Genomic DNA, 25,955 nt, shown 5'->3' with positions numbered 1-25,955 from the left:
GAGCTTGATTGATCCAATTGATCCCAAACTCGGGTTCCTGGGACCCCATTTTCAATCTCGTGAATCTCATAGTAATCTCATCTTATCTCCAGACACTATTCCCCCCTGTCACCTCCCGGAGCAGACGGCCCAGAATACGACGAAATGGAAGCAATGGAAGAGTTTACGAACCCACTGTAATAATAATTCCTCAAGCTCCGGGCATTCCCATATTAGCAAAGTTCCCATCCAAATCTCCCGTGTCAGATAGATAGTCATCTCATCTAAAACCTCGGCGTAAACTCGCTCACCACTCCGACAATCTCTGCCGTCACCCAACCGCCTTGAAAGTCCGTCCGGTACGGCACCACCCGCTCCCCGTCTACAAACGACTGCCAAGGCCGCGCGTAGAAAGAGACGTAGCCCTGGATGGCCTCATACCCCGGCTTCGGTTCCTCATAGGACCAGACCCTGTTGGCCAGGAGCCTGCCGTCAGGACCCTTCACCGAGTAGTGCGTTCTGGGGCCCTTGAATCTGCACGGTGGGTTGTAGCCCGTGGGGGTGAGAGGGACCTTGAGGGATGACTTGGGAAGGTAATATTCTATATCAGTGAGTTAACGACCTGGATGGGATCAACTTTTGTCTGGCCGAGAAACGAACCTGGTGGTCGATACTGCTGGAGGACCCAGAAGCCGTCCGACGTTTCAGCAACCTCCATGCCGTTGTAGGTGACTCGGAGATGTCTCTGTATCTTTTCTATCCGTGGAACCTCTGGAAAGTCGTCCACGTTCATCTTTGGTCTAGGCGGAGGTGCCATTGGACCCGGGATTCGCTGCCGTACCCGTCTTTGATGGTGATGGGGCTGTTCTGAATCTGGTTGCTTCCGCTTGAGCTGCCCCTGCTGATGTTGTGGAGTTGGAGTTGGCCCATTTGGTGTATCGGCATTCTGATGATCGCTCGCGTCCCGTCGCTCGGTTCGGTCTGGTTGAGCAGGAGGCAGTGGTGTTGCACTTGGAAGATGGACATTGCTGGTAGCTCCTCGATCGAGCAACTGCTGTTGTGGTGCTGAAGGTCGCTCGTGAGTTATGACAATCGGATTATCACTGCTTGAGCCCTGTTTGTCGAACTTGGACTGTTTCTGAACCGAGGATTGCCCAGAGGTTGCGCCTATACTACGGGTATAGCTCAATGCGCCCCGGCCGAGTTGCTTCTGGTGTTGAGCAGCAAGTTGACCGCCAGTTGTGCGGGTACCCCAAGCATTATTCCCACTCCGCCTGTCGGTAGACAATGACGCTTGCTGAACTTGAGGTTGCGAGCGAGTTGCGGTCTGGGGATTTCCCGCATCTCGCTCCGTCAACTGAGACCGCTGTGTTCTGTCTAGCTGCGGGTGTTGTTGAGCAGAGAGTTGTCTCGCGGTTGAGGCCGCTCTCCGGTCACCGCCATCGACCTGCGACAGCTTTTGTTGAGCTGGAGACTGTCTCACAGTTGTATCGGTGCTGGGGACATTGTTCGGAGCCTGTTGGTTGAGTTGTGGCTCTGTCTGAGTTGTAGGTTGCTTGAAAGACGCGGTCTGCCCATCTCTCGCGTCCTCTTGTGCCTGGTTGAGTTGAAGTTGCTGGTCGAGCTGCTCCAAAGGCATAAGCCAGGACCCATACTGATAGTAGCTCTCGTCTTCCTGGTCTTCCTGGTCTTCCTGGTCTTCCTGGTCTTCCTGGTCTTCCTGGTCTTCCTGGTCTTCCTGGTCTTCCTGGTCTTCCTGGTCTTGCTGCTCGAGGAACGACAGGTATCCTTCAAACTCGAGGTCCAGATCCCTGGTCGACGTCTGCATCGTCGCGGTGTTTGCCAGAGCCTCGTGAACCCTTGCAACTTGGATAGGAGGGGCTGATGGCAAAAGACTGGCAAGAACAGGATAAAGTTGGCCAAGTTATAGAAGCATCATAATGCCAATGTTGAATCCAGGATAATCAGGCTGTTGTCTTGTTTAATAATCTTAATCTTGTCACGATTCGTCCCCGTCCCCCTTCAACCATTCTCGTCGTCGCCCACCCACACGCACATCACACCTTGGTCGTCTTGTCTCTTTCCTCTTCCTTTCCCCTTCGGTCGGCTCTAAATCTCCAAGCCTGATTGGTCGCCTGATTTTCCCAACTCTCCCGTCCCCCAGAAAAGTCTGATCAATATCGGCCTTGAATTGTAGCTGAGAAACCGGGTATTTGGCATAAACAGGGTGCTTCTCCAGGGTAATGTCTCGCCCTGTAACCAATGCATTGGTACCGATGCAAGATGTGGGAAGAATACTAAGCTTTTCGGTAATTAAAACAAGGTAATTTTGCCTCTGCCTACTCAAAAATGCCATCACCAATATCCATACAGCTTCCATGGATTTCTCGAGATGCTCTGCATTTTACCATGACATTGTTTGGTGCATTCAGCATTCATTACCTTGCTCCCAACAACTCCATGCTTATTATTAGCCAAGCTTCCTCCCGTGTCCAAGCGCTGAGTGGCTGTGCACTTTTCCAAGCCACAACTTTTCTTCTTTTTCAGGTTCCGTGTGATTTTCCGTCCCGCCGTTGCGTCATTCGCCCACTCTCTCCCACTTCCCTGAATGAGTGAGGGTGGCGCCCCGCATCCCAACGACAGGCCCGTGAGTCGTCCATCACACCCAAAGGCCGCTTCTAGGCTTTCGGCGCTTCCATGCTGCCTGACACTCACATGACATCTACAGACTCCCTCAACCTCGACAATCTCTTCTAAACGAAAAAAAAAACCTCTTCATCGCCATCGCGTCTACCCTCGTATCTCCTCCTCCCTTCGCAAGAAACCGCAACAATGTCGAACCGTCAGATGGCCCGCGACATGCAAGTCGAATTCCAAGCCCGCTTCCAAGCCAAGCAGGCCCGCCGCGAGGCCCAAAAGGCCGCCAAGCAGGACCCCATCCTCAAGAAGCAGATCCAGGACCTCCTCAAGAAGGGCGAGACTCAAAAGGCCTACCAAAAGGCAAAGATGCTGCTCTCCAAGCAGGCCCTTGCCCAGCAGATGGACCAGATGGCCGACATGGCCGAGCTCTCGGCTGCTCAGATCCAGGCCAACAATGCCATGAACCGCATGACGCACATGATGGCTTCGTCGTCGCGCACCATGAACATGGCGCAGAAGAGCACAAACCCCGAAAAGGTGCGCATTTATTTGCTCTTGTACACTTTGCGCGACAAGACTAATATGATTCTCCAGACCCTCGTCACCCTCGAGCAGTTCAAGCAGCAAAACGAAGAATACGCCATGTCCAACGGTATCTACCAAGATGCCATCACCCAGTCCACATCTACCCAAGTCGGCGAGGACGCAGTCCACGAGCTCCTTGGAAAGCTCGCTGACGATGCCGGTCTCGAGCTCAGCAAGGAGCTCAGCCAGGCAACACCTTCCATGGCCGAACCCCAACAGGCCAACGAGCCCACCGCCGAGGAGGAAGATAAGCTGCAGCAGCGACTACGGGCTCTGCGCGCATAGATACGGCCATCTTTGTTCGGCGAGACATGGTGTGGAGCTGGAGGGATAAGCGATGCATGTGTTATGGTCAACGTCGGGGGTAGACGACAATCACTTTCTCTTGGTTACGGTTTGGCGTTGGGGATTTGGGAGGCGACTTGATTTCATGTTTGCTTTGACATGACAGTGAGATCAACACATATATGTCGGCTCTGAGAAGCGTACAATAGACATCAACACATATTTCTAGCATTTGCTTTTTGTCTTGTTCGTGAAACTAAATCGTCAAACATGTCGTCTACATCCTAACATGGACGACTCCCATCGCCAGCCAATGCATCGTCATCGTCGTAATACCAATGCCCAATGCCATCCCATGCCGCGCCTACATGTAAAGACTAGCCACTGCCGTAATATCCCTCTTGATCATCTCCTGCGCCTGCTGCATCTTCTGATACAGCTCTGGATCACCAACAATCCTCGCCGCGTTCTTCACCTCACGGCATGTCTCGTCTAGTCTTGTGATCGTTCGCACAATAGTTCCCTCCAGCACATCAGTCAAGCCGGTGATGTTCTTGAAGGTCATGCCCCTCGCCCATTCGTACACAACCTCCATGAGGCCAAAACGGGGTCGTGAAACAAAGTCGTTGGAGTCGTCAGCGGACTGAATCACTTGCAGCCGTGTTTGCACATCATTGACCTTCTCAGAGATGGCGACAATGGTATCACGGCCGCGCTCGAGGTTGCCAGTGAGCGAGGGTTCAATGTCCGTCTTTTCCTGGAACACAAACGCCGACAGAAGAGCGGCGATTTCAGCAGGCTCGTAGTCGGCGAGCACGTTGTCAAGGATGAGTTCGGTGAGGACCAGCTCGTCTCCCGAGTGGATCTCACAAGCAACCTTGCCCTTGAGCTGAATACGAGTTGCCTCATCGATGAAGCCAAGCTCCTTCAATACCTGAACACGCTGTTCATAATCAGGCAAAAGCTGAAGATTCTGATCCGACAGAGACTGCTTCAACTGGGAGATATGCTCCTTGATGAGCCACTCATCGTGACACATGGCAAACTGTAACGGTGGTTAGAACCCAAAGGCATACGATGACCGGAATCAGGGTTGACTTACATGCTTCAAGAAGTTTGGACACTTGGTGGCTGGCGAGTTTGATATTGTCTTGACCAAGTCGATCCTCTTCTCCACAATCTCCTGCAGTTGAAGCTGCTTGATTCGGGAAAGATCAAGCTCCTCCCATTTATCGCCCCATGAGCCGCAGAGCTCCTGAAGACGTTCCTTAGCTTGATGATAGCCATCACCGCCCTGGAAGATCTCTGGAAGAATACCCTTGGTTACCCATCTGGTGAGACACTCCACGTCACTCAGCGGAACGTGAAGCGTCTTGGTTTGCATCCGCTTCTTGCTCTTGGGAAGCTCATGAAGATACTTGGTGAAAGCAGGGATGAAGGGGAGCTGGTCGGTTGCGTCGCGTCGTTCCCGGAGGGACTTGATGGCACAGACGTGTAGTGTTGGATCCTCTGATGTGCCCTTGTTACTAATACCGTCCGCTAGGAGAATTCCAACGGAGCGGACACCATCCCAGTTGAATACAATGAGGCGATTCGAGGAGAACATTCTGCGGCCTATCGGGATGGCCAACATGCCCTTGTACAACTCGAATGTGAGCCGCTTGAAATCCTGGGCCGCCTGATGACACTCGTCCATTGAAACATCACAAATCTCGCAAGAGTCGCGCTTGACCTTTGCCAGATCTGCTTGTGCCAGCTTGACATCCTTCTCGTGCTCTGGAAGTAGCTGTTGTGTAGCATGCTCAGAGAAACTGCGCTTAATCATCTCCTCAATCTTCAAAGCTTCCACGCGGAGCAGGTTGAGAATCATATTGTATGTGAGTCGGAACTGTGATCGTAGCTTCGAGGGCTCTCCCAGAATCATGTTGCGCAGGTCTGCAACCGGAGGAGCGTCGTCAAGTCCACCAGGAGGGACAATGATGACCGATCCAACAGTATCTAGACCACGACGGCCAGCTCGGCCAGCCATCTGTGTATACTCGCCAGGTAGTAGGTTTCGGAACGAATGTCCGTCATGCTTGCGGTATCCAGAAAAGACAACTGTTCGTGTAGGGAGGTTCAGGCCCATAGCAAACGTTTCTGTAGCGAACAGCACCTTGACAAGTGTCTGCGCAAACAGGATCTCAACAAGCTCCTTGACGATAGGTAGGAGACCACCATGGTGGACAGCAATGCCTCGGCTCAGGAGCTCTCGTAGTCTGATGATCTGTGGTAGCTGTCTGTCTTCTGGCTTCAACCGAGCGACAGACTTTTCGATAATCATGTGAATATGACTCTTCTCTGTGGCGTTGCAAAAGTCCTGGTTGCTGAGAGCATCGGCATTCTCCTCACAGCGTTTCTTCGAGAAGACAAAGATACAGGCCGGGAGGAGGGTCTGCTTCTTGAGGAACTGAACGAGATGGACCCAAAGGTTCTTGTCTTGCGCAACTGATGTAAAGCCACCTGCACGACCTCCACGGCCCATGTGACCAGGGGCATGGCTTGCTCGAGGAGGTCCTCCGCGACCTCGTTGCTGATTGCCTCCTCTTAGCTGACCCCCTCCTCGGCCACCTCTTTGGGGTCCTCCTCGCTGGGGACCACCACGCTGGTTTCCTCGTTGGTTGCCTCCTCGGGTTGCAACGGTAGTTTTAGCGGCCTCGGGCTTATCCTTCCCTTGGATAGTATGGTGTGCGTCCTTCCAGCCCTTCTCGATAAACTTCTTCTCCGAATCCACAATCTTGTGGATATTCTTTCCAGCCCAGAGGTAGTGCTCAAGGGGCACAGGTCTCTTTGGCGTGGAGATGACATAGATGTCTTTCTGCTTTGTCCGTCCAACCCATGAGGCGAACTCATAGGTATTGGGCACCGTGGCTGATAGTAGAATGAGGGAGACATGCTCAGGCAGCATAATAATGACTTCTTCCCACACGACACCACGTTCAAAGTCGTTGACGTAGTGAACTTCATCAAAAATGACAAATTCGACATCTCGAATCAAGTCAGCTCCTCGGTAGAGCATACTTCGTAGAATCTCCGTCGTCATGATCAGGCAACTAGCCTCAGGGTTGATCTGGACATCACCGGTAAGAATCCCCACCTCATCAAATGTCTGTCGAAAGTCGCGGAACTTTTGGTTGCTCAGCGCCTTGATGGGAGAGGTATAGATGGCCTTTGTCATGTGCTTGGCTGCCAGGGCGATCGCATACTCGGCCACCACTGTCTTGCCAGCTGAAGTGTGTGCAGCCACAAAGACGGAGTCACCGTTCTCAAGATGGTAAACGGCCTCCTTCTGGAAGGTATCGAGTTCAAAGGGCCACTCCCTTGCCATGTCGGGAACGAGTTCTCTGAAGTTGGACATGTCGTGGTTGATGTCGACCATGTGCGCCCACTCGCGACCAGCCTTGCGGGCACTGGAAGCTGCAAGGACACCATGAGGCTCCAGAGCCGGGAACTCAACAGGGAGAATGCTGTCAATGTCGTCGCCGTCTTCACCAGAGTCGGGTGTTAGATCCGGGGTAGCAGTTTCAGGAGAAGCGTCTTCGCTCGCATCGGGTGCAGCCTTGGCTTCCTCGGGATCCTCCTCAAGCACCTCCTTGATGGCATTCGCATCTTCTTCGTTAACGGTCGTCTTCTTGGTAAAGTCGATACCTCTGCTCATTCCAGGAGCAATCTCAAGCAGTCCACCTTCAGCACCTAGCTGAATCACTCTCTCCAGCTTGTTTCCAGAACCAGTAGACTTGGCAATGTCTCCAGAATGGATTTGATCTTCAAACGCTGCAGTAGCTTCAATGCCCTCGAGGCCACCAGGCGCAAAAGGAAAGAATCCAGCAGCACCTCTCACAAAGTCTGCACGATTGGCAGGTTTTCGTAACAAGCTGGTCGAATTCTTGGCGGTAGCGCTGTTGGCAGGCACTGTGACGTTCTTGTAGCCTGTAACACGACCCTCTAATCCATGGCGTTGAAATCTAGTGAGAGTTCTCGTGTGCGGTGGTGCCACCTTGAACAGGGACGTGTAGTCAGCTTCGAAGTCCCATCGTTGCTGTAGTCGGTTGAGCCATTCGGGCGAGAACTCTGGTGAGGGTGTGAGGAGAAGCTCCTCAAGGCTGCGCTTCAGCTCATCAGGTTCTTGGGTACGAGGTTGGCGCTGGCCGGTGCCTTGTGGCTCTCCCTGAAGGAGGGCGTCTATACCAGCCATGCCCGTTGAGTTAGCCTTGAGAGCGGGCAAGGTAGTGTAGGCAGCTCGGCGATTGTGTTACTGGAGTTGTTGTAGTGATGTTGGAAGCTCCAGGTTGAAAGTGCCCCACCATTACGTTGTGATTCTGACACCCATTCCGATGCGGGACGTCCACCCCGCGATGGATATTTTGACTACCCTATACCAGAACACTAAATTTAGAGAACAGCTTGAAAGAACCTGTTGAGTTGGATTTTAGCAATTGAAGAGTCTGCATGTGTGGGCTATGGTTAGAGGTAGTTTTAACTTGGGTACATTTGACAACAACATTGAAAACTATGAATGCCGTGCAGAAACAAACTCTCAGCTTCAGCCTCATGCCTAGACCGAAATCGGCATCAATCGGGTCAACAATTTTTTATGTCACAGCCTCACACTATGAACCACATACAAGTAGATTTTAGATCATTAATAAGACGGGTGCCGTGCCCTGACTGTATACATAGCAACACGGAGTAAAATTACATTTCCTTCCCTTCCACACATCTATCAAGAAGCGTCCAACAGTTACGCCAGTTTGAACCAGCCCTCCCATCCAGCGCCTTAATCCCTTGAAGGGATGACGCTTAGCGCTTCCTACCCTCTACCTCACTCGTCACATGAGCACGGGCGCCGTCAAGGGACGAATGCGCACATGGCTGAACCGGTTCCCGTCCCGTCTCTTATTCTCCTTTTTACAGTCGCAGCAGCTTGGCAGCGTAGTCCTCGATCAGCTGCTCAGTGGGGAAGGCCATCTCCTCAAGCTTCTGGGCATAAGGAGTAGGGACCTCGGAACCAGTGACTCGCTGGGCGGGGGCGTCAAGGTAGTCGAAAGCGTACTCCATAGTCAGAGCAAGGATCTCGGAGCCGACACCGAAGGCGGGGAAGCCGGACTCGACAGACAGGAGACGGTGTGTCTTCTTGACGGACTGGATGATGGTCTCAACGTCGAGAGGCTTGATGGATCGCAGGTTGATGACCTCAACGTCGACACCGTACTTCTTCTTGAGGTTCTCGGCGGCAACAAGGGACTGGCCAACAGTGCGGGACAGGGAGACGATGGTCAGGTCCTTTCCAGAGCGCTCAATCTTGGCCTTGCCGAAGGGGATGACGAAGTCGTCCTTCTGGGCAGCCTCGGACATGGGGAAGGCCTGGCCGTACATCAACTCGTTCTCGAGAACGACGACGGGGTTGGGGTCGCGGATAGCGGCCTTGAGAAGACCCTTGGCATCCTCGGCGCTCCAGGGAGAGACGACCTTGAGGCCGGGAATGCTGCCGTACCAGGCGGAGTAGTCCTGGGAGTGCTGGGCACCGACACCAGCAGCGAAGCCGTTGGGGCCACGGAAGGTGATGTTGCAGGGCTGGATGCCACCGGACATGTAGAGGGTCTTAGCGGCCGAGTTGATGACCTGATCGATGGCTTGCATGGCGAAGTTGAAGGTCATGAACTCGCACTATATGACGGCAAACATTGGTCAGACATGCGATTCAAATATAGACGATAGGCAAAAGCTACTCACCACGGGGTGAAGGCCGCTGAGGGCGGCACCAACAGCAAGACCACAGAAGCCAGACTCGGTGATGGGGGTGTCAATGACACGCTGGTCACCGAAGCGGTCCAGAAGACCCTTGGTCACCTTGTAAGCTCCATTGTACTGGGCGACCTCCTCGCCGAGGACGAAGACCTTGGGGTTGGACTCGAGCTCCTCAGCAAGAGCCTCATTGAGCGCATCTCGGACGGTGACCTCCTTGACACCAGAGCCGGAGCCCTCAGCGTAAGATCGGGTCTGAGAAGAGCCGAAGAGGACGGGCCTGGTGAGAGCAGCGCGTGCGGCGGCGGACTGGGCGAACGAGGTAGTGGCAGGAGCGCGAAGAGCCCGGGTCGAGGCAGCTAGGCGAGCTGCAGGTCGGAGGATGCGAGACATGATGAAGATGGTGGACTGTCAATTGACCCGGGGAGTCGTGGGGACGGAGGGCGGTCGACGGAAGTCGGAGGACGGAAACTTCAAGATCAAGAAGCTGCAGATGCCAAACTTCTCTTGGTTTCCCGGGTCGTCGACGTGGACGTGGGAATTGAGGATGGTGATGAGCTTGAGGGTGGTGGTGCGAGGTGAACAACGTCGGGTTGAGAGAGGGAATTTCACCGAACGACGCTCTTTGCTGGCCAGCTTCCAGTTTTTTTTTGGGGCCGGTCGGTACGTATCGTACCGGAACTGCGAGGTACCCGGGTCCTCACGAAATTCTGGTGGCACACGAGGTACCCGCCCGCAGGAATCCCCGAGCAAACCTCCGTTAGCTCGGGGCAGCTTTATCCCTCTGTGGTCCCCGCCCTACAACGCCTTTGAGCCACCAAACGTGCGCCCCCCTATCAGTAGAATCGCAGTACTGTTATCGGCGAGGGGCCTATCACAGCTCAGAAGGCTCCCTTGGCGACCCCGTCAACCAGTCTGTTGGGGGGATCCAGGGGAATTTTGGGGGACCATCTCCACTCACCACAAACAAAACCAAACCAAAGCGCAACAGAAAACGGTCAGGATCGGAGAAATGAGACACCGATGTTGGGTTCCTGATCATCTTCGTGGCCGTTGAAGAGTGGACATGATCCAATTCTCGTAGACACTCACGATCATGACACTAGGACATATATCATGTGATGTTTAACATTGGAATATTATTATTAAATACCAGTAATGCCCCCAACTCCTCTGCCTTTCTCAATCCCTTTATATCTGAGGCCGGCCCCCTTCATGAATGCATCATCAGCCAGCATGGTTTGCTGCTTTTTCTACCCTCACAATTGTCTTTTCCCTTGAGTTTTGTTTTGGAGCCCATCACTTTACGCAGCAGGCTTGCGGGCCACCATGAGGTACATGGGGGTGAAGAGGTGCTCCTTGGCACCGGCGACCAGGCAGTCGGCAGCCAGGGCGAGACTGTCGGCGGTCTTCTTTGTACCGGGGGGAGCGAGTCGCAGAGTCTCGAGGAGACCAGCCAGGCCGTGGGCAATAGTTCGGCCCCAGGTGGTCATGCGAACAATGGTGAAGACATCGCCAACGGACTGGATGTAGCGGAGCTCACCAGCCAGAGGCCAGTACCAGGGGAGGGGGTCAGGGCGATCTGCCAGATCCTCATGGTGCAGCATCTCAAAGCCAGAGTCGTGGATGGCGGCAATACCCTCAGAGATCTTGCACATGTTGGAGATACCATCACCCTGCTCGATACCCAGTCGGATCTCACGGTGGTGAAGGTTGTCGTTGTCGTAGTCGTCGGTCATGAGCCACTCGTAAACACCAAAGACACCACCGGGCTTGAGGACACGGAAGATCTCGCTGTAGATGCCCTTGAGAGTAGGGGCGTGGACAGTAGCCTCGATAGCGTAGACGGCATCGAAGCTGTTGTCAGGGAAAGACATTTGCTGCGAGTGGGTTAGCCAATGCTGGTCTCCAGAGACGTCCAGGAGCTGCATACCATGAAGTCACCCTTGACAAAGGTGAGCTGGTTGGACAGACCCTCCTTGAAGGCGTAGTGGGTGGCACGCTCGATCTGGTAGTCGTTGTTGTTCAGGCCGGTGATGTGAGCGCCGGTGAACTTGGCGATCTCGCGAGCGGGGCCACCAACACCGCAGCCGACATCAAGGACCTTCATACCTTCCTTGATGCCGATGTGGTGGGCGAGGTAGTGCTCATGACGGGCGATGGCCTGGTAGAAAGGCTCGCCAAGGGAGTATCGGCAGAAGTGGAAGGACTGGCCCCAGCCGTACTCGTATAGATCGGTCGCGAGGTTGTAGTAGCTGTCGGCCACATGTTAGCACAAAGTGGCGTGGGAGTAGGCGGGCTAGAATGACGCCGCGAAAGAGAGACAGAGGAAATCATGGGCATTACTTACTGTCGTGTCAAAGTGGCGTACTCAGCGGTACGGGCCTGAGTGTCATGTTAGTCCCCGCCATTCAGGAGAGGGGGGCAGAGTGGTTTCATACAGCGCGCTCCTCAGCAGTCTCGTTCTCAGCGGGCTTGTTGTCCCAGTGCTTGAAGTACTCGTCGACAGCGGCCTGCTTAGCCGAACCGCCCTTTCGGAACATGGCAGCGACACCACCTCGAGCCTGAGCAGAGGAGCCGTGCATGGCCTTGTTGAACTCGGCATCGCGCTTGTGGTCCTCGCGCTCGAGGTTGGAGGCGGTCGATGAAGCAACCATGTTGAATGTGAGGGAGAAGGTTGAAAGGGAGGGAAAAATAACAGCCGGCAAGCAAGAGAAAGATTAAAAGGGTTGAGAGGGCGATCAAAAGTCAATCAATTGAAGAAGCTCAGAGTTAGAAAGGGAACAGCGTTGGTTTTAAACGTCGACGGGCAACGCAGCGACGGCAATGTCGACAAATTTCAGGGCCCTCCCCTGAACTGGGCCATTCATCTGCATCCAATCTCAATCGCGAATTGAACAGCAACCGGGCGCTATACCGGATGCGGATTAGAGCCCCTGTCTATCGCTTGGGGTGTCGGGGGCGTTTTTTGGTCTGGGCGACTGTATCGCACTCGAGGCACCTGCGTGCCTGTGATACATCCCCACACGACTTCAGCGTTTTGGCGAGCAAGAGCAGAGCTTGCACATGCTTCCGGTGCGAAGCAGGGTCGCTGATTCGGCGTCGCACCCACTGGAGGACAGCCACCCCGGCACCCGAGTCGCTTGGTTCCGGGGGCTCTGGGCGGTGAGGGTGCAGTTTGCAGTTGTTAAGGAGCAAATCGGGCTGTGCCAATTTGCGAGAGCCCCACGATACGAATACGAAAGCGCTGAGTGCCTTAAACGAAAAAGACTGCGCGTTTACTTGGATAACATCTCGGCATCAACTCGCCAAGCAAGATTGACGATGGATCGTGGCGATGGTTCTCGGTTATGAGAGATGAGATTCACTTATGCTCGACACCCTCATGATGAAATTCCTTTTATGACGAGTTGCGTCGTGTTGATCAATGTCTCCTGGGCTCGTTTTCGTACCTGACATCTAATCTAGCAACTGGACGGATATATCCACTTGAGTGCCAACGTAGTGCAACTCCGGATCTACAAGGTATGATCTGTCTGGAGTAACTAGATGATCATGTTGACGCCTCAAATCCTGTATCCGATGCTCTCCGTCTCAAACGGTTTGTCTCTCCGTTACCCTGTTTCCAAGGTACAACTCCGGAGATGGCACGGAGATGGACAAGAATTATTATTAAGAAATGAGGTTGAATGAGCCAATTCATCGGAAACAAGGTCCAGTTGGGCTTCCGTCACTGCTTCCTTTTCCGGGCATTAGGGTGAAATGCCGAGACTTATCGATAAGGTAAGCGCCCCTCAGCCCAATGGCGGCCAACTCCGGGTCTGCAGCTGCGTGCCTGAGGTCATTGTTACGCTTACATAAGGTGGCGGGTGACTGAATTTCTCAAGTCCTGCCCTGCGCGCCGCAACTCCAAAAGAACCCCGGCGCCCCATCACGATAATCACCCGGCCGCCTTTGCGCTTTCATCACTCCACCTATTCGCGATGCCGCCTCAGATCAAGCAGGACCTCAACCGCTCAGGATGGGAGTCGACCGACTTCCCGTCCGTCTGCGAGACGTGTCTGCCTGAGAATCCCTACGTCAAGATGATCAAGGAAGATTACGGTGCGGAATGCAAATTGGTAAGTAAGACCATATTGTTTTCTCGCGTTTTCGCGTAGACACAATGCTAACTCGTCTTGAACCAGTGTACCAGACCCTTTACCGTCTTTGCATGGAGCGCCACCCGCGCCCATGGCCGCAAGAAGAGGACAAACATCTGCCTGACCTGCGCGCGACTCAAGAACTGCTGCCAATGCTGCATGCTCGATCTTTCATTCGGTCTTCCAATCGTCGTACGAGATGCCGCCCTCAAGATGGTCGCCCCGGGTCCACAGTCCGATATCAACCGAGAATACTTTGCCCAGAACAATGAGAAGCTCATCGAGGAGGGCAAGGCTGGAACAGAAGAGTACGAGAAGACGGACGAGAAGGCGCGCGAGCTGCTGCGCCGACTCGCCAACAGCAAGCCCTACTTCCGAAAGGGCAAGACTATTGAGGATGCTGGCGAGGGTTCAAAGGGTGGAAACGCAGCTGTCGGCGCTGGCGTCGGCGGACCTGGACCGATTCGAACACGAGATACAAAGGCGGCCATTGCCGCAGGAGCAAAGACTAGCGTTAAGGGTCGCCAGGTCTTCCCCAGCGCTGCCCAGCTGCCCCCGAGCCCGCGCGATTGGCAGCCCCCTGCCGACAAGAACGTCATGTCACTCTTCGTGACCGGTATCGAAGACGACCTGCCCGAGTACAAGCTACGGGACTTCTTCAAGGTCCATGGAAAGATCAAGAGCTTGGTGTGCTCGCACATGTCGCACTGCGCGTTTGTCAACTACGAGACTCGAGAGGCGGCGGAGAAGGCGGCGGAAGCCTGCCAAGGACGAGCCGTTGTTGCGGGATGCCCACTAAGGGTACGATGGGGACAGCCCAAGGCCATTGGTACTATGGACAAGGAGCAGAGAGCTCAGATGTTGAAGGATGCCAAGCAGCGCCAGGCGGGAGGTCAGGGTCAGCGGGCGATCGAGGGTGGCAGAGCCGCTGGAACCAGGCCAGCGGCGTTGCCTGCACCAGTGGCAGCGCCCCCTGGAGCATCTGATACGCCTGCATATGCCTCTCTGACCGGAGACTAAGAAAGGAGTACACGTCTGTCTTACCAGCGGTTGAAGGGTAGAGTTGTATGTTTTCGGTGTTTGGCGTTTTGGAAAACGGACACAATGGAAGGGCGGGCTTCATTAGCGAAATGGACAACTGAACTTGGTGAAATAGGGGACACAAGAAGATGAAGGTTCCGATTCAATTCGATTCAAAAAGAGATAGAGAGATGATGTTCATTTTGGGCATTATTCTTGAGGGTATCATGACAGTAATGTTACAAGATTGTACAATTGGAGACACTCCTCTTATTCTTATCGACCGCCGCCACCGCAGCAGCCACCTCCCGTCGTGTTGCCATTTCCAGCCGTAAGGATAGACTCGTTGTCTCCTCGCTCCGTGTGCTCGTGTATCCGTAGCTCTGAGGCCATTGTTAGCATCATGGCCTCTGCTTATGACAGGTGCAAGACTGCACTGTATCCAACTTACTATATGTATCCTTGCCCTCCTCTGTCTTCTTGCCCTGCACCACGTTCTCGCGAAGAACCTTGGCTACCTCCTCGGCGTGCTGGATAGCGGCCGTGGCACCGGGGGCATCGATCGAGGCCTTTTGGCGGAACTCGTTGCGGATCTGGAGCTGTGCGGCCGAGAGGATGTGGGTGTCACCTGTATGAAGCGAATTGTTAGTATCATTGAGAAATAGTCAATTCTATGAGTGCAGGCTAAAGAGGCAGAGGTATTGCCATGAAGCCTTTCGTACCTTGGAAGGCGATCCGCGCCGCGCGCATCAGGTGTCGGTAAGCATTGAGGGCAGGGACGGTTGCCATGATGACTATTTGAACAAGGAATGAAGAATGGCTCTATCCAAACGAGCGAGGGGTTTGTCGTGACTTGTCGTTGTCGGCTCAAGAATTGAGTTGAAGGCGGCGATAAATCGGAAGAGAAAAAAGAAGCCATCCATTTGTCCCGAGGCGTGGAATTCCACGGCATTGGTTGGTCAGCGTAATTCCGGATCCTGCGACCACTGACTTACAGTGGACTGCCACGCAGTCTTAAAAAACACAAGACACTGAGTCAATGGTCTCTGGCTTCTGACGCAAAAAAGATCCCTGAAATATAATAAATAAAATATTTAAGAATTTATGATATTATTTCTTATTTTTATCTCTTATTTAGCTCATAATTAGGCTATAAAGTGAATACTCTTTATTGACTGAACTGAGTGCAGCCGTTCTGGTGTCTCGTGCTGATGTCTGATTACGCTATCGCACAGCAGGGAGGAGACATGATGCCCCATGCGGGTCCAGAAACGAACGAGACACCAGCTCCCCTCGAGCATAATAATTAGCTAAAGATATATCATAGCAAAGGTAAAGCTTCAGAGCTTCTTTGACTATTCTTACTATACTCTGTTTATTATATTTAGAGGAGGACAAGCTAAAGGGTTTGTCAAAACGTCTCTCTTTTTCCTTGACCCGGGTGTGTCCGCTATAACCGCTCTCAATTTAGTGCTGTTCCCACTGAAGAGGCGTGCCCCTCACCCCACCAAACCATTCATGGTGGGGGAATTCTACATGTGCGCCTAGAGAAAAAAAAAAGGTCACCAAAAAAATCGGGAATTTTCTCTTCCTCTTTATCACCAACAACACCCGCCAAATCACACACCATGGCTTCCGTGGCTACCGTGACACTCCCCCTCCCCGCCCTCCCCAGCGGATGGAGCGCAGAGAAGGACTTCAAGGCCACCGGCCAGCTATCCGAGGCCACCCAGCGCAGCATCGAGCCCGTTGGCCCTCACTTCCTCGCCCACGCCCGACGAGCCCGCCACAAGCGCACCTTTTCCGAGGATGACCGCATCCAGGCCCAGGAGAGCGCCAAGAAGGTCGAGGATGGCGATGAGAGCGACGAGAGCGAGCCCGAGGACCCCATGATGCTTCAGCGCGAGGCCAAGGACTGGAAGGTTTGTGAATTTCATTTCTGTCTATCTGTTGTTCGGGGTCCCGCTAACACCCTCTACAGACCCAGGACCACTACAAGATTCTCGGCCTCTCCAAGTACCGCTACAAGGCCAGCGAGGACCAGATCAAGAAGGCCCACCGCAAGAAGGTCCTCAAGCACCACCCCGATAAGAAGGCTGCCCACGGCGGCGAGGACGACGACCAGTTCTTCAAGTGTATCCAGAAGGCCACCGATGTCCTCCTTGACCCCGTCAAGCGCCGCCAGTTCGACTCGGTCGACGAGGAGGCCGACGTCGAGCCCCCCACCAAGAAGCAGCTCCAGAAGGGCGACTACTACAAGCTCTGGAGCAAGGTCTTCAAGTCCGAGGCTCGCTTCTCCAAGACACACCCCGTTCCCACCTTTGGCGACTCCAACGCCACCAAGGAGCAGGTCGAGGATTTCTACAACTTCTGGTACAACTTTGACAGCTGGAGAACTTTCGAGTACCTCGACGAGGATGTCCCCGACGACAACGAGAACCGTGACCAGAAGCGTCACATGGAGCGAAAGAACGCCAACTCGCGCAAGAAGAAGAAGGCCGAGGACAACGCCCGTCTCCGCAAGCTGCTCGACGACGCCTCAGCCGGTGACGAGCGTATCAAGCGCTTCCGACAGGAGGCCAACGCCGCCAAGAACAAGAAGCGTCTCGAACGTGAGGCCGCCGAGAAGAAGGCCAAGGAGGATGCTCAGGCCGCCAAGGAGGCAGCGGAGAAGGCCGCTAAGGAGGCTGAGGTCGCGGCCAAGGCTGACCGCGAGACTGCTAAGAAGGCCAAGGAGGCTGCCAAGAACGCTGTCAAGAAGAACAAGCGTGTGCTCAAGGGCTCCGTCAAGGACGCCAACTACTTTGCCGCCGGCGAGCCTAGCCCTGCCGACATCGATAACGTTCTGGGCGACGTCGAGACTATCCAGGGCAAGATCGATCCTGATGAGATCGCTGCTCTGGCTGGCAAGCTCAACGGTCTCAAGGTCGCTGACGAGATCAAGAGCGTGTGGAGCGGAGAGGTCAAGAGGCTGGTTGAGGCCGGCAAGCTCAAGGATGGTGATATCAAGGTCCTGGCTTAAAGGCGAGATGACGTTGGTACATGGTGTGTATGTCGGGATATGACGGTTTCTAGATAAAATAGATATGATGATATGGCTCCTAGATTAAATACGATGAGTTGGATATGCTCAAAATGCTATCCAACTACGTTACCCCTTTCATACCCCACCCTCGAATATATAGTGACGCTGTTGTGTGGAATATTGTGCGATGACCCTATTATTATTGTGCAGCGTACCTTCTGCAAATTCCTTCTTCAGGCCCTCCCGAGCAGTCATACACCAACCGTGGAGAGACCATGCCGTTGACACACAAGTTCCATGTGTTTAGCCATACAACAAAAAGTATGGTAGTGTTCTTGATTTCCTGAGAGGAGGTGCAACTCCATGAGTTCATGTACAGTAAAGAATAGAGAACTAGATCCCCCAACCCAACACCAGAGCAGAGATGAGCCTAGAGCAGAGTAGAATAGGTATCCCCAGTATGTCCAAAATGACCAAACGCCCTGTATGCCCAATCACCCTGATACCAGCTGTATGCCTGCGCCCCTTGTTTTACAGACCATAACCCCTTGAATCTCCCCGTGGCCCTACGCCTCTCTATCCAAAGACTGCCCCAACACCATCTCATAGTAAATTCCCTTCTTCGCCACCAACTCCTCATGCTTTCCCCTTTCAACAACTCTTCCACCAGAAAACACAGCTATCACATCTGCATCCCTGATGGTACTCAACCGATGCGCAACAGCAACCGTCGTCCTCCCCTCTGCTGCCCGATCTAACGCCTCTTTGACCACCTTCTCCGACTCCGTGTCCAACGCACTCGTCGCCTCATCGAGGAGAAGGAGGCGTGGCTTACGAATAAGGGCTCGAGCTATGGCGATGCGTTGACGTTGTCCGCCGGAAAGCGAGAGACCTTGGTTTCCACATGGCGTGTGTAGACCTTCGGGGAGAGAAGAGACAAAGTCGTAGACGTTGGCTTGCTTGCAGGCTGAAATGATGTCTTCGTCTGAAGGGACACCTTCCTCGATGCCCAAAGAGATATTGTCCCTAATAGAACCTTGATACAGGACCGGTTCTTGCTGGACGAGGGCAATGTCTCGACGATGGAGACGTCGATCCTTAGTCTTGATATCTTGGCCGTCTGCACGGATCAAACCTGACTTGGGATCGTAGAATCGCTCAAGCAGTGCAATCATGGTCGATTTGCCACAGCCAGAAGCACCGACGAGGGCCACCATCTTGCCAGACTCGATACCAATATCGATCCCCCGAAGAACCTGCAGTTTGGGACGGCGAGGATAGGCAAAGTCGATTTCCTCACAGGAAACCTCAAGCCCCTTTTCAGAAGCTCCCTTCTCGCTAACAGAAGCATCAGGGCCGTTGTCCTCGTTATCATAGAGGATCTTCTGGCGCCGGAGTTGAAAGATGTAGTTGATCGAGGTTCGTGCCTTGGTTACACTCGTACTATACTGGAACAGCATGGCAGCGGCTTCTCCGGAGAAGATGACGGCGATGAAGATGACGTAGAACTGGTCGGTCGAGTATGCACCTGTTGAGACAAGACGTCCACCATACCTATTGGCTGTTAGCACCATACTCTTTGCAAGGGAATAACAAAATTTCTTACCAGAAACCTAGAGCCATAGCCAAGAAAGAAGCCGACTGGCTAAAGGCATAGAAGAGCATCTTCCACCCTAAGCTACCAATAGCCTCTCGCGCAAGTCCCTCAAGAGCACCACTATATCTCTCGATGATAGCCCGCTCCAGCGCCAGCGACGAGACGGTTCGAATACCAAGCACAGCTTCCGAAGCCAAGCTGCTACTCTTTGCAAACCGATCAGCTGTATCGTCGTCAAACTTGTACTCGAGACGAATTCGCACGTATCCTGAGCCAACGAGGACTGGCAGGGCACCTAGTGTCAGGACAAGACCGAGCTTCCAACCGTATGCAATGGCGAGGACGGCGCTGGATATAACGGTGACACAGTTGATCAGAATAAGCGCCACATTGATCGACAATAGTTCCTGGAGATTCGTAGGCTCAGCTGCCAACCTGGAGACGAGAGCCCCAGTTCCACGGTTGGGGTCGTCGAAGAAGGTCATGTCTTGTCGAAGGGTGTTGTCAAAGAGCTCCCCACGGTAAACTGCCATGATGTGCTAGAAGTTCAGTCAGTTTTAATATTTCACCGTCAGCTCGGGCGAAAAGAAGACTTACTTGACCAACTTCATTGCTGACCCAACCAGCGGCAGCGTAAACAACGAGGTTTCCAAGAGCAACGACAAAGAACATTAGAGAGAAGAAGTTAGCCTTGCCAACATCTTTCGTCTCAAATGCCGTCATGGTTCTCGAAAAGAGAATGGCCAATGAAGGATAAGTAGCACCTAAGATGGCTCAAGTTAGTTTACACGATTCAGCAAAAAAAGGGGTCGACTTACCTCCGAACAATGCAACTATTACTAGGATGAATCCGTGAATCCACATGGGTCTCTGTTCTTTCACCACCAAGGCAAGACCCTTCAAAAGTCCATAGTTGATCTCATCCTTGTTGGTGATATCGGCTGTTGCATGTGCTGAAGCACGAGATAGAACCGGGTCGAGGCCAGCAACAGGCTCATCCTTTTCCGTCTCGTCATCTTCCTCCGACGAGGCACCTTTACCAAGATCTTGTAGACGAACAAGGCGTGAGTAGGTTCCGCCCATTTCAATAAGCTCCTTGTGCGAGCCTTGCTCAATAGTATCACCCTTGGCCATGACGATGATATTATCGGCGTCTCTAATAGTAGAGAGTCGGTGAGCAATGACAATCATGGTTCGACCCTTGGCGACATTGTTCAAAGCCTGCTGCACGATCTTTTCCGCATTTGGGTCAAGGGCACTGGTGGCTTCGTCGAGCATCAGAACCTTGGGGTTGGAAATGATGCTTCGAGCAATGACCACGCGCTGCTTCTGTCCGCCAGACAAAGACGCGCCGCGCTCACCAATCCAAGTATCGTAACCCTATCTCAGAGTTAGTAGTGGTCCTCGAGACGATGTGTCGCTACTGACATTGGGCAAAGTCTCAATGAAGTCATGGGCGTAGGCCGACTGACAAGCCTCGATGACCATTGTGCGCTTCTGGTCTTCTGGTAGGTCAGCCATGTTCGTGCCTGTGAGACCATCCACGACATTCTGGTAGATTGTCCCACTGAACAGGGTTGGTTCCTAGTAGACACTGTTAGTATGAGGCCTCCCTATCCCTTGATACTGGGGCTCATACCTGTTGCACCATCCTGATATTGGTCCTCAGCCATTGCAGGTTCAAACTCTCAATCGGGTGACCATCAAGAGTGATTGAGCCATCACTTGGCATGTACCATCTCTCCAATAGGCCAAAAATTGTGCTCTTCCCTGATCCGCTGGCGCCAACGAGGGCGGTAGTCTTGTCTGCAGGGATGTCGAGGTCCAAGCCATGAAGGATCGTCACATCAGACCGAGAAGGGTACGCAAAGCGAACACCACGGAACTGAATGTCGCCTTTGAAGTCGGCGATCTGGTCTCCTTCTTGAGATAGGGCGTCGATCTGCGACTTGCGGTCGATCATCTGGAACATCTCTTGCGCAGCAGCAGTTGCCTTCGAGAGAGCCACTGTCTGGGGGGCAATCTGAGTCAGGGCCGTAGCAGCGACGAGGACGGCAAAGATGACGCTATATATCAGGGCCTGTAAGCAGAGATGCCGAAGTGAAAAGCGCGGACAGTACTTACGTTACAACCGTTCCAGGCTCAGTGATCTCTCCATTCGAGTACATCCTCATTCCCTGCCAGAACGCCAAACCGTAACCAGAGAAGATGCAGAAGAACTCCGTTGGGAAAAGAATGATGTAGACCAACGACTTCTTGCGGCCAACTCTCCTTGCTTCTTCGAGGATTGACGTGAACCGTTTCGACAACTTGGGAAAGGCCCAGAAAGCATGCGCAGTACGAATAGTCGAGAAAGCCTCTTCAGCCAGGGAACTCGACCTCGAATAAATGTCAAACATGGTGTACTCGTAGCCAATGTCGACAACGACGGCAGCAATTGTGACTATAATGTTGACAGGGACGATGGCGATGACAATCAGCGTTAGCTTCCACTGCACTGCAAAGGCGACAATGAAGGCCGTGACAAAGGTTGACATGCCCGCAATAGTCAGGCCAAATTTCTCAGAGATGCCCTGGTTGATCAGGTTGCCATTGGTTGTAATTTGGCCAGGCACAGATGAAGAGGGAGAGTCAAAGAAGGCAACCTCTTGACGGAGTGTGCTCTTGACAAAGTCGACGCGCAAGGCCTTTGTGGTTCTGATGGCGGCGATAGAGACGAGCATCTACAGTAGAGTGCTCTAGTCAGAGGGATTCACATAGTGATAAATCGAAGCACTTACTGTCCATATGTAGGTCAATACAAACCTCCCAATGAACAGATACACAAAGTATAGGCTGGGATTGTCAGCTATTGACATGTCTTAAGGACGAATGAGAGTCGCCTCGTACCTGTACTTGGCAATCTCCTTTCGATAACCCGCAGGAGACAGTTCTCCAGACACGAAATCGTTAAAAACGTTGATGAACTTGCCAAAGACAATATCCATGATGGGTAGCAGCGTTCCCGCGCAGATCATGGCAACAAAGGCGATCGAGTTGAGGATCCATCCTAATCGATCATTGTAAGTGAAGATGCGCTAACAGTTGGTCAGCACTTTAAACCCAGCAGCCAGACAAGACACTCAAAGACTCACCAAGTAATACTTGAAGCTCGTATCCTTGTTTTCGTCTTTGGCATCTCCTCCTCCCTTATCGCCATCACCATCAACCTTGACAGCCATACTCGTCTCTTGCTGCTGACTGGTAGAACCACAAGTAGAGTCGCCCGGCTGGGCCTCCTGCACCTCGTTCTTCTGCTGCTCAGCCATCATCGCCACAACCGAACAGGCAGCCAGAGACTGAAAAGAGCAGGAAAGACAAGGGCAGCAGATCGCAAGGTCATTGTTTTAAAATAAGCTTGCTTCTTGGCATCGCAGTCCGCAAAACCCGGGGAATACGGTACAGCCAATAAAGTCGATGCATCATCACGTTTCTCGGCCCACGGGGGCAAACAAAAGCAACTGTAATTTCCAGGCCGATCATTCAGCCGCTGAGCCAAATTCAACGTCTCCGAGTCCTAGCTTGTCCGAGTCCTAGATAAGCATACGTATTCGTCGTTTAAGAAGGGCATAATAACGGCTGATGAAATAGAGTTGAAGCAGGGATGATTTGTTGGGAATATGAAAGAGAACAGGCATAACGTGACATGACGTCTCAGAGCAGGAGCCGGAGATTCATTCCCTTCCCTTCGGATCGAATCAAGATGGCAGACAGCCACACCTGCCACCCAAACTAAGGTGATCGCCACATGGATCGGACCTTTCAGCCACACTTTGACTCTCCGGAGCATCAAACGCCCCCGGTTCGGTCTCCGCGGCGCCCGACCGCTCCTCGAATTCATTCTTGGATTAAGTAGTCTCAAGCTTTCTGCGTCGTCAGCATTCATAGATCCTGCTTTTATGTTGAATGGTTCATTGAAAAGCCAGGGCATTTCTCCCCAGAAACTCTTTGAAGCAAAAAACCCACCCATCTTTTGGGTTGTGACAACCCCTCCTTTCTGAACAGCCTTAAGTTTGGTGCATATCAAACGTATGGATCAGTCCAAGGTTGGCTCGACAGCCGGGCCCGCGGGCCCCGATGACACTGCAAGACGAGCGGTAAGTCATTGATTTTAGCCAAAAAGTCTTTGCTGGGCTTCATGTCGGCGGTGCGCCCTATGCTCCCTGTGCCGATGTACATGCAAGTGTTCCTAAGCGGCCTTGCTCGTGTAAATGGGGAGACGTGCAGCCACACGGCGACACTCGTGGGGAACAAGCGGTTACTCTTATGAACCAATGCTGACTGTATCCTCGATGGGGTAAACAGTGTGATCAATGCCGTATGAGAAAGGTAAGCATTACCTAGACATGTCAAGTCTATCTGCTGCTTCGTTAGAGAGGCAGCGTAGATCACACGAGCAGATGGAATAACACAGACTGCATGTAATAGATCCGCTGCGATAAAGACTGGCCTTGTTCCAACTGTCGAATCGCCAAGAGATCCTGTACATCTACTGGCGTTGGCCAGAGACCCAAAGAGCCTCGGCAACGAGTCCTGATCTCGTCCCAATAGTTGGTCCCCCCCATACCTCCTCCACCCATCTCTATCTACACCCATGACTTTATACCCCACGAAACGTCACCCCATACGCGTACCCAGGACCAACCAGATAATACCAGTTGCTGACCCGAGGCTTGGGTGCCCTGTAGTGAGCGCAAGATCGACCAGATTGAGACTCGTCTCGGCAGTATCGAGGGTATCCTCCGGGATCTAGCACAGCGGCCCGTTTCCACCCCCGCAAGCAACATCCAATTCCCTGTAACTCCTCAGCAGTCCTCTGTGCAGCCTGGTACAACTACCGCCTCCACTGTGGGCTTCGAAAGCTCCGACGATGAATCCGCATTTGGCGGTGACTCGGTCATCGCCCAACAGACCAACTTTGCCAGCGAGTTCCTTGAACACGCCGTTGAGCGGACCTCGCTGCAAGATGTCAGCCCCAAGATGTGGGAGGCTCTCACCAACCTGAGACAGTTAGCAGAGCTTCAGAACCGCCAGTCTATCAGCCATGGTCCTCGCTTCCCTCTCCAACAGCCGATTCCACAGGGTGGCCTAGTCCAGCTTCGGATGCCACCTATGGACGTTGTAGTCTCTCTTCTCAAACGCATCAGAGGTACTCCAGCCCGCCTCTCCTAATATAATCCCTTCTACTAACCCATCGACCCAGCATCTCCACCAGGTCTCTTCACCTTTGTCTGCTATTTTGTGGGCATCAGTGACTTTTCCAACCTTTGCCGTATGGTCTACTTCCCCACCGAGGACTTTTCCGACTCCGCCTTTATCATTGTCAACGCTGGTCTCTATTACTTGTTCTTGGAGCAACACACGTTGACCGATAATGAAGTCGTCAAGGAAGAGTTCGTCTCGTACCTTCATACATGTCGAGTCAACCTCGAGACTGCCCTAGCAAACGTTTCGCTCTTCATGTCTGCCAAGATCGAAACTGTCCAGGCTCTTTTATTGGGTGTAAGTTGAAGCATTGCAAGCTGAGCATGTCTCAAGTATACTGACCAAGCGACAGACCCTATATGCCATTGACGTATGCAGGCCGTCTGTGGCCTGGCATCTGAATAGTGCTGCAGCTCAACTATGTCTCACAGCGGGTTTCCACCGAAAGGAACACTCATCCCGCGACCCAGAAGGATCTAGTGTCAAGGGTATCTTGTTCTGGTACATTTACACAACGGACAAGGCATTGGGTATACGGCTAGGCCGCGCCCCTGTAATCCAGGACTGGGATATCGATATCCCTCGTACCTTTAACTTTGAGGGCATACTGAGCCTGGAGACGAAGGCCATTGCCACCATGTGGCTCAAAGCCGCAACACTCCAGGGTCGAGTATATGAGCAATTGTATGAGACTCCTACCACATGACTCCCCATTCGAAGCTACAACTGACATGAAACAGATTTTGCCCGGCAGCATTAGCACAACCACAGGCAGTCATTGTCGAAAGAGCCCGGTTGCTAGCAACCGAGTGTCGTCAAGTGGTGGCGGAAGCGACTGAAAGCCGAGACCTGGCCATCGCCTCACTGGAAAAGATAGGAGCGTCGCCTCTTGTCGATGTCCACGTCAAGGGCGACGAGGTACAGCTACTTTCAACCATGACGCTCATATATCGAGCGATCCCCGCCCCAGAGGGCTCTATCAGCCGTTTTTGCGACGAATGTGTTGAAAGTGCGCGAAGGGCAGTACACACGCACCTGGCGTGTATGGAAATGGTTCGAAAGGACCCAAATGCCAAGACCATTTATGTCCATTGGTATGTTCTAACTGACTACGGCTCGTTTTCCTCTGGATCTTGCTGACAACTATTGCAGGAACTTGGTGTTGACTCCGTTTGCTCCCTTCTTTGTCCTCTTCTGTTATGTCATCGAGTCACTATCAGCAGAAGATCTTGACTTGTTAAACAAGTTCGCCGCATCCATTGCGGAGGCTGTCGACTCGTCCGAGACTATGACGAAGCTATTCAGACTCTGTCATGTCATGAGCAACGTGGCAGCGCTATATGTCGAGGCCAAGTCGCAGCAGCAAGAGGACCAGGCAATGGTACCCATCGGAGATGAGTTCGAGGTGTATCTGAGCCAGCTCGGTTTCATGCCAACGGTGGATCAACAGGCCATGAATACCGCGAACGATCCCAACGCAGTGTTCCATGAGGGCTCGCAGGTTGCGCAAATGGCGGACTGGATGTCGGGAAGCCGGAACCTGCTTGGGCTATTGGAAGAGGATATAAACCAGATAGGCGGACCTCAGTGGCCCGGACAAATGTGAAGAGCAGGTTCAAGCGAAATAGAAGGCTCTCAACTCTCAACTCGGCTG

The 25,955-nt window shown here is 53.0% G+C and overlaps 10 protein-coding genes across 10 annotated transcripts; 4 read left to right on the top strand and 6 right to left on the bottom strand.

Moving 5' to 3' along the window:
* Positions 1-263: 263 nt before the first annotated feature.
* Positions 264-1,807, bottom strand: LRP88_04648 (DUF427 domain-containing protein; the record flags this gene model as incomplete). Its single annotated transcript, XM_083241220.1, has 2 exons — positions 264-580; positions 640-1,807. 2 exons carry the CDS (start codon positions 1,805-1,807, stop codon positions 264-266), a joined length of 1,485 nt encoding a protein of 494 aa, XP_083102368.1.
* A 1,004-nt stretch (positions 1,808-2,811) lies between these two features.
* Positions 2,812-3,489, top strand: LRP88_04647 (uncharacterized protein; the record flags this gene model as incomplete). Its single annotated transcript, XM_083241219.1, has 2 exons — positions 2,812-3,156; positions 3,214-3,489. The coding sequence occupies 2 exons, from the start codon at positions 2,812-2,814 to the stop codon at positions 3,487-3,489; spliced, it is 621 nt and encodes a 206-aa protein (XP_083102367.1).
* Positions 3,490-3,853: 364 nt separating this feature from the next.
* LRP88_04646 (SKI complex RNA helicase subunit SKI2) lies at positions 3,854-7,723 on the bottom strand (the record flags this gene model as incomplete). Its single annotated transcript, XM_083241218.1, has 2 exons — positions 3,854-4,534; positions 4,592-7,723. The coding sequence occupies 2 exons, from the start codon at positions 7,721-7,723 to the stop codon at positions 3,854-3,856; spliced, it is 3,813 nt and encodes a 1,270-aa protein (XP_083102366.1).
* Positions 7,724-8,436: 713 nt separating this feature from the next.
* On the bottom strand, positions 8,437-9,666 carry LRP88_04645 (pyruvate dehydrogenase (acetyl-transferring) subunit E1 beta; the record flags this gene model as incomplete). Its single annotated transcript, XM_083241217.1, has 2 exons — positions 8,437-9,195; positions 9,262-9,666. The coding sequence occupies 2 exons, from the start codon at positions 9,664-9,666 to the stop codon at positions 8,437-8,439; spliced, it is 1,164 nt and encodes a 387-aa protein (XP_083102365.1).
* Positions 9,667-10,577: 911 nt separating this feature from the next.
* On the bottom strand, positions 10,578-11,930 carry LRP88_04644 (sterol 24-C-methyltransferase; the record flags this gene model as incomplete). Its single annotated transcript, XM_083241216.1, has 4 exons — positions 10,578-11,153; positions 11,207-11,528; positions 11,624-11,658; positions 11,715-11,930. 4 exons carry the CDS (start codon positions 11,928-11,930, stop codon positions 10,578-10,580), a joined length of 1,149 nt encoding a protein of 382 aa, XP_083102364.1.
* A 1,326-nt stretch (positions 11,931-13,256) lies between these two features.
* On the top strand, positions 13,257-14,435 carry LRP88_04643 (Pre-mRNA-splicing factor ECM2; the record flags this gene model as incomplete). The annotated part of the gene is made up of 2 exons (XM_083241215.1): positions 13,257-13,394; positions 13,461-14,435. The coding sequence occupies 2 exons, from the start codon at positions 13,257-13,259 to the stop codon at positions 14,433-14,435; spliced, it is 1,113 nt and encodes a 370-aa protein (XP_083102363.1).
* A 276-nt stretch (positions 14,436-14,711) lies between these two features.
* Positions 14,712-15,224, bottom strand: LRP88_04642 (LYR motif-containing protein; the record flags this gene model as incomplete). Its single annotated transcript, XM_083241214.1, has 3 exons — positions 14,712-14,818; positions 14,887-15,063; positions 15,158-15,224. 3 exons carry the CDS (start codon positions 15,222-15,224, stop codon positions 14,712-14,714), a joined length of 351 nt encoding a protein of 116 aa, XP_083102362.1.
* An 839-nt stretch (positions 15,225-16,063) lies between these two features.
* Positions 16,064-17,457, top strand: LRP88_04641 (DnaJ domain-containing protein; the record flags this gene model as incomplete). Its single annotated transcript, XM_083241213.1, has 2 exons — positions 16,064-16,357; positions 16,417-17,457. 2 exons carry the CDS (start codon positions 16,064-16,066, stop codon positions 17,455-17,457), a joined length of 1,335 nt encoding a protein of 444 aa, XP_083102361.1.
* A 569-nt stretch (positions 17,458-18,026) lies between these two features.
* On the bottom strand, positions 18,027-22,368 carry LRP88_04640 (P-loop containing nucleoside triphosphate hydrolase protein; the record flags this gene model as incomplete). The annotated part of the gene is made up of 10 exons (XM_083241212.1): positions 18,027-19,014; positions 19,067-19,596; positions 19,655-19,821; positions 19,876-20,437; positions 20,486-20,641; positions 20,697-21,123; positions 21,182-21,780; positions 21,838-21,892; positions 21,947-22,134; positions 22,192-22,368. 10 exons carry the CDS (start codon positions 22,366-22,368, stop codon positions 18,027-18,029), a joined length of 3,849 nt encoding a protein of 1,282 aa, XP_083102360.1.
* Positions 22,369-23,690: 1,322 nt separating this feature from the next.
* Positions 23,691-25,907, top strand: LRP88_04639 (fungal specific transcription factor domain-containing protein; the record flags this gene model as incomplete). The annotated part of the gene is made up of 6 exons (XM_083241211.1): positions 23,691-23,726; positions 23,789-24,245; positions 24,300-24,598; positions 24,654-24,985; positions 25,042-25,395; positions 25,454-25,907. 6 exons carry the CDS (start codon positions 23,691-23,693, stop codon positions 25,905-25,907), a joined length of 1,932 nt encoding a protein of 643 aa, XP_083102359.1.
* Between the last annotated feature and the right edge of the window lie 48 nt (positions 25,908-25,955).

Source organism: Fusarium phalaenopsidis (genome assembly GCF_050370095.1).
Source record: "Fusarium phalaenopsidis strain FUZ10S chromosome Unknown contig_32292, whole genome shotgun sequence".
NCBI lineage: Eukaryota > Fungi > Ascomycota > Sordariomycetes > Hypocreales > Nectriaceae > Fusarium > Fusarium phalaenopsidis.
This window is presented reverse-complemented; position numbering and strand designations above follow the sequence as displayed.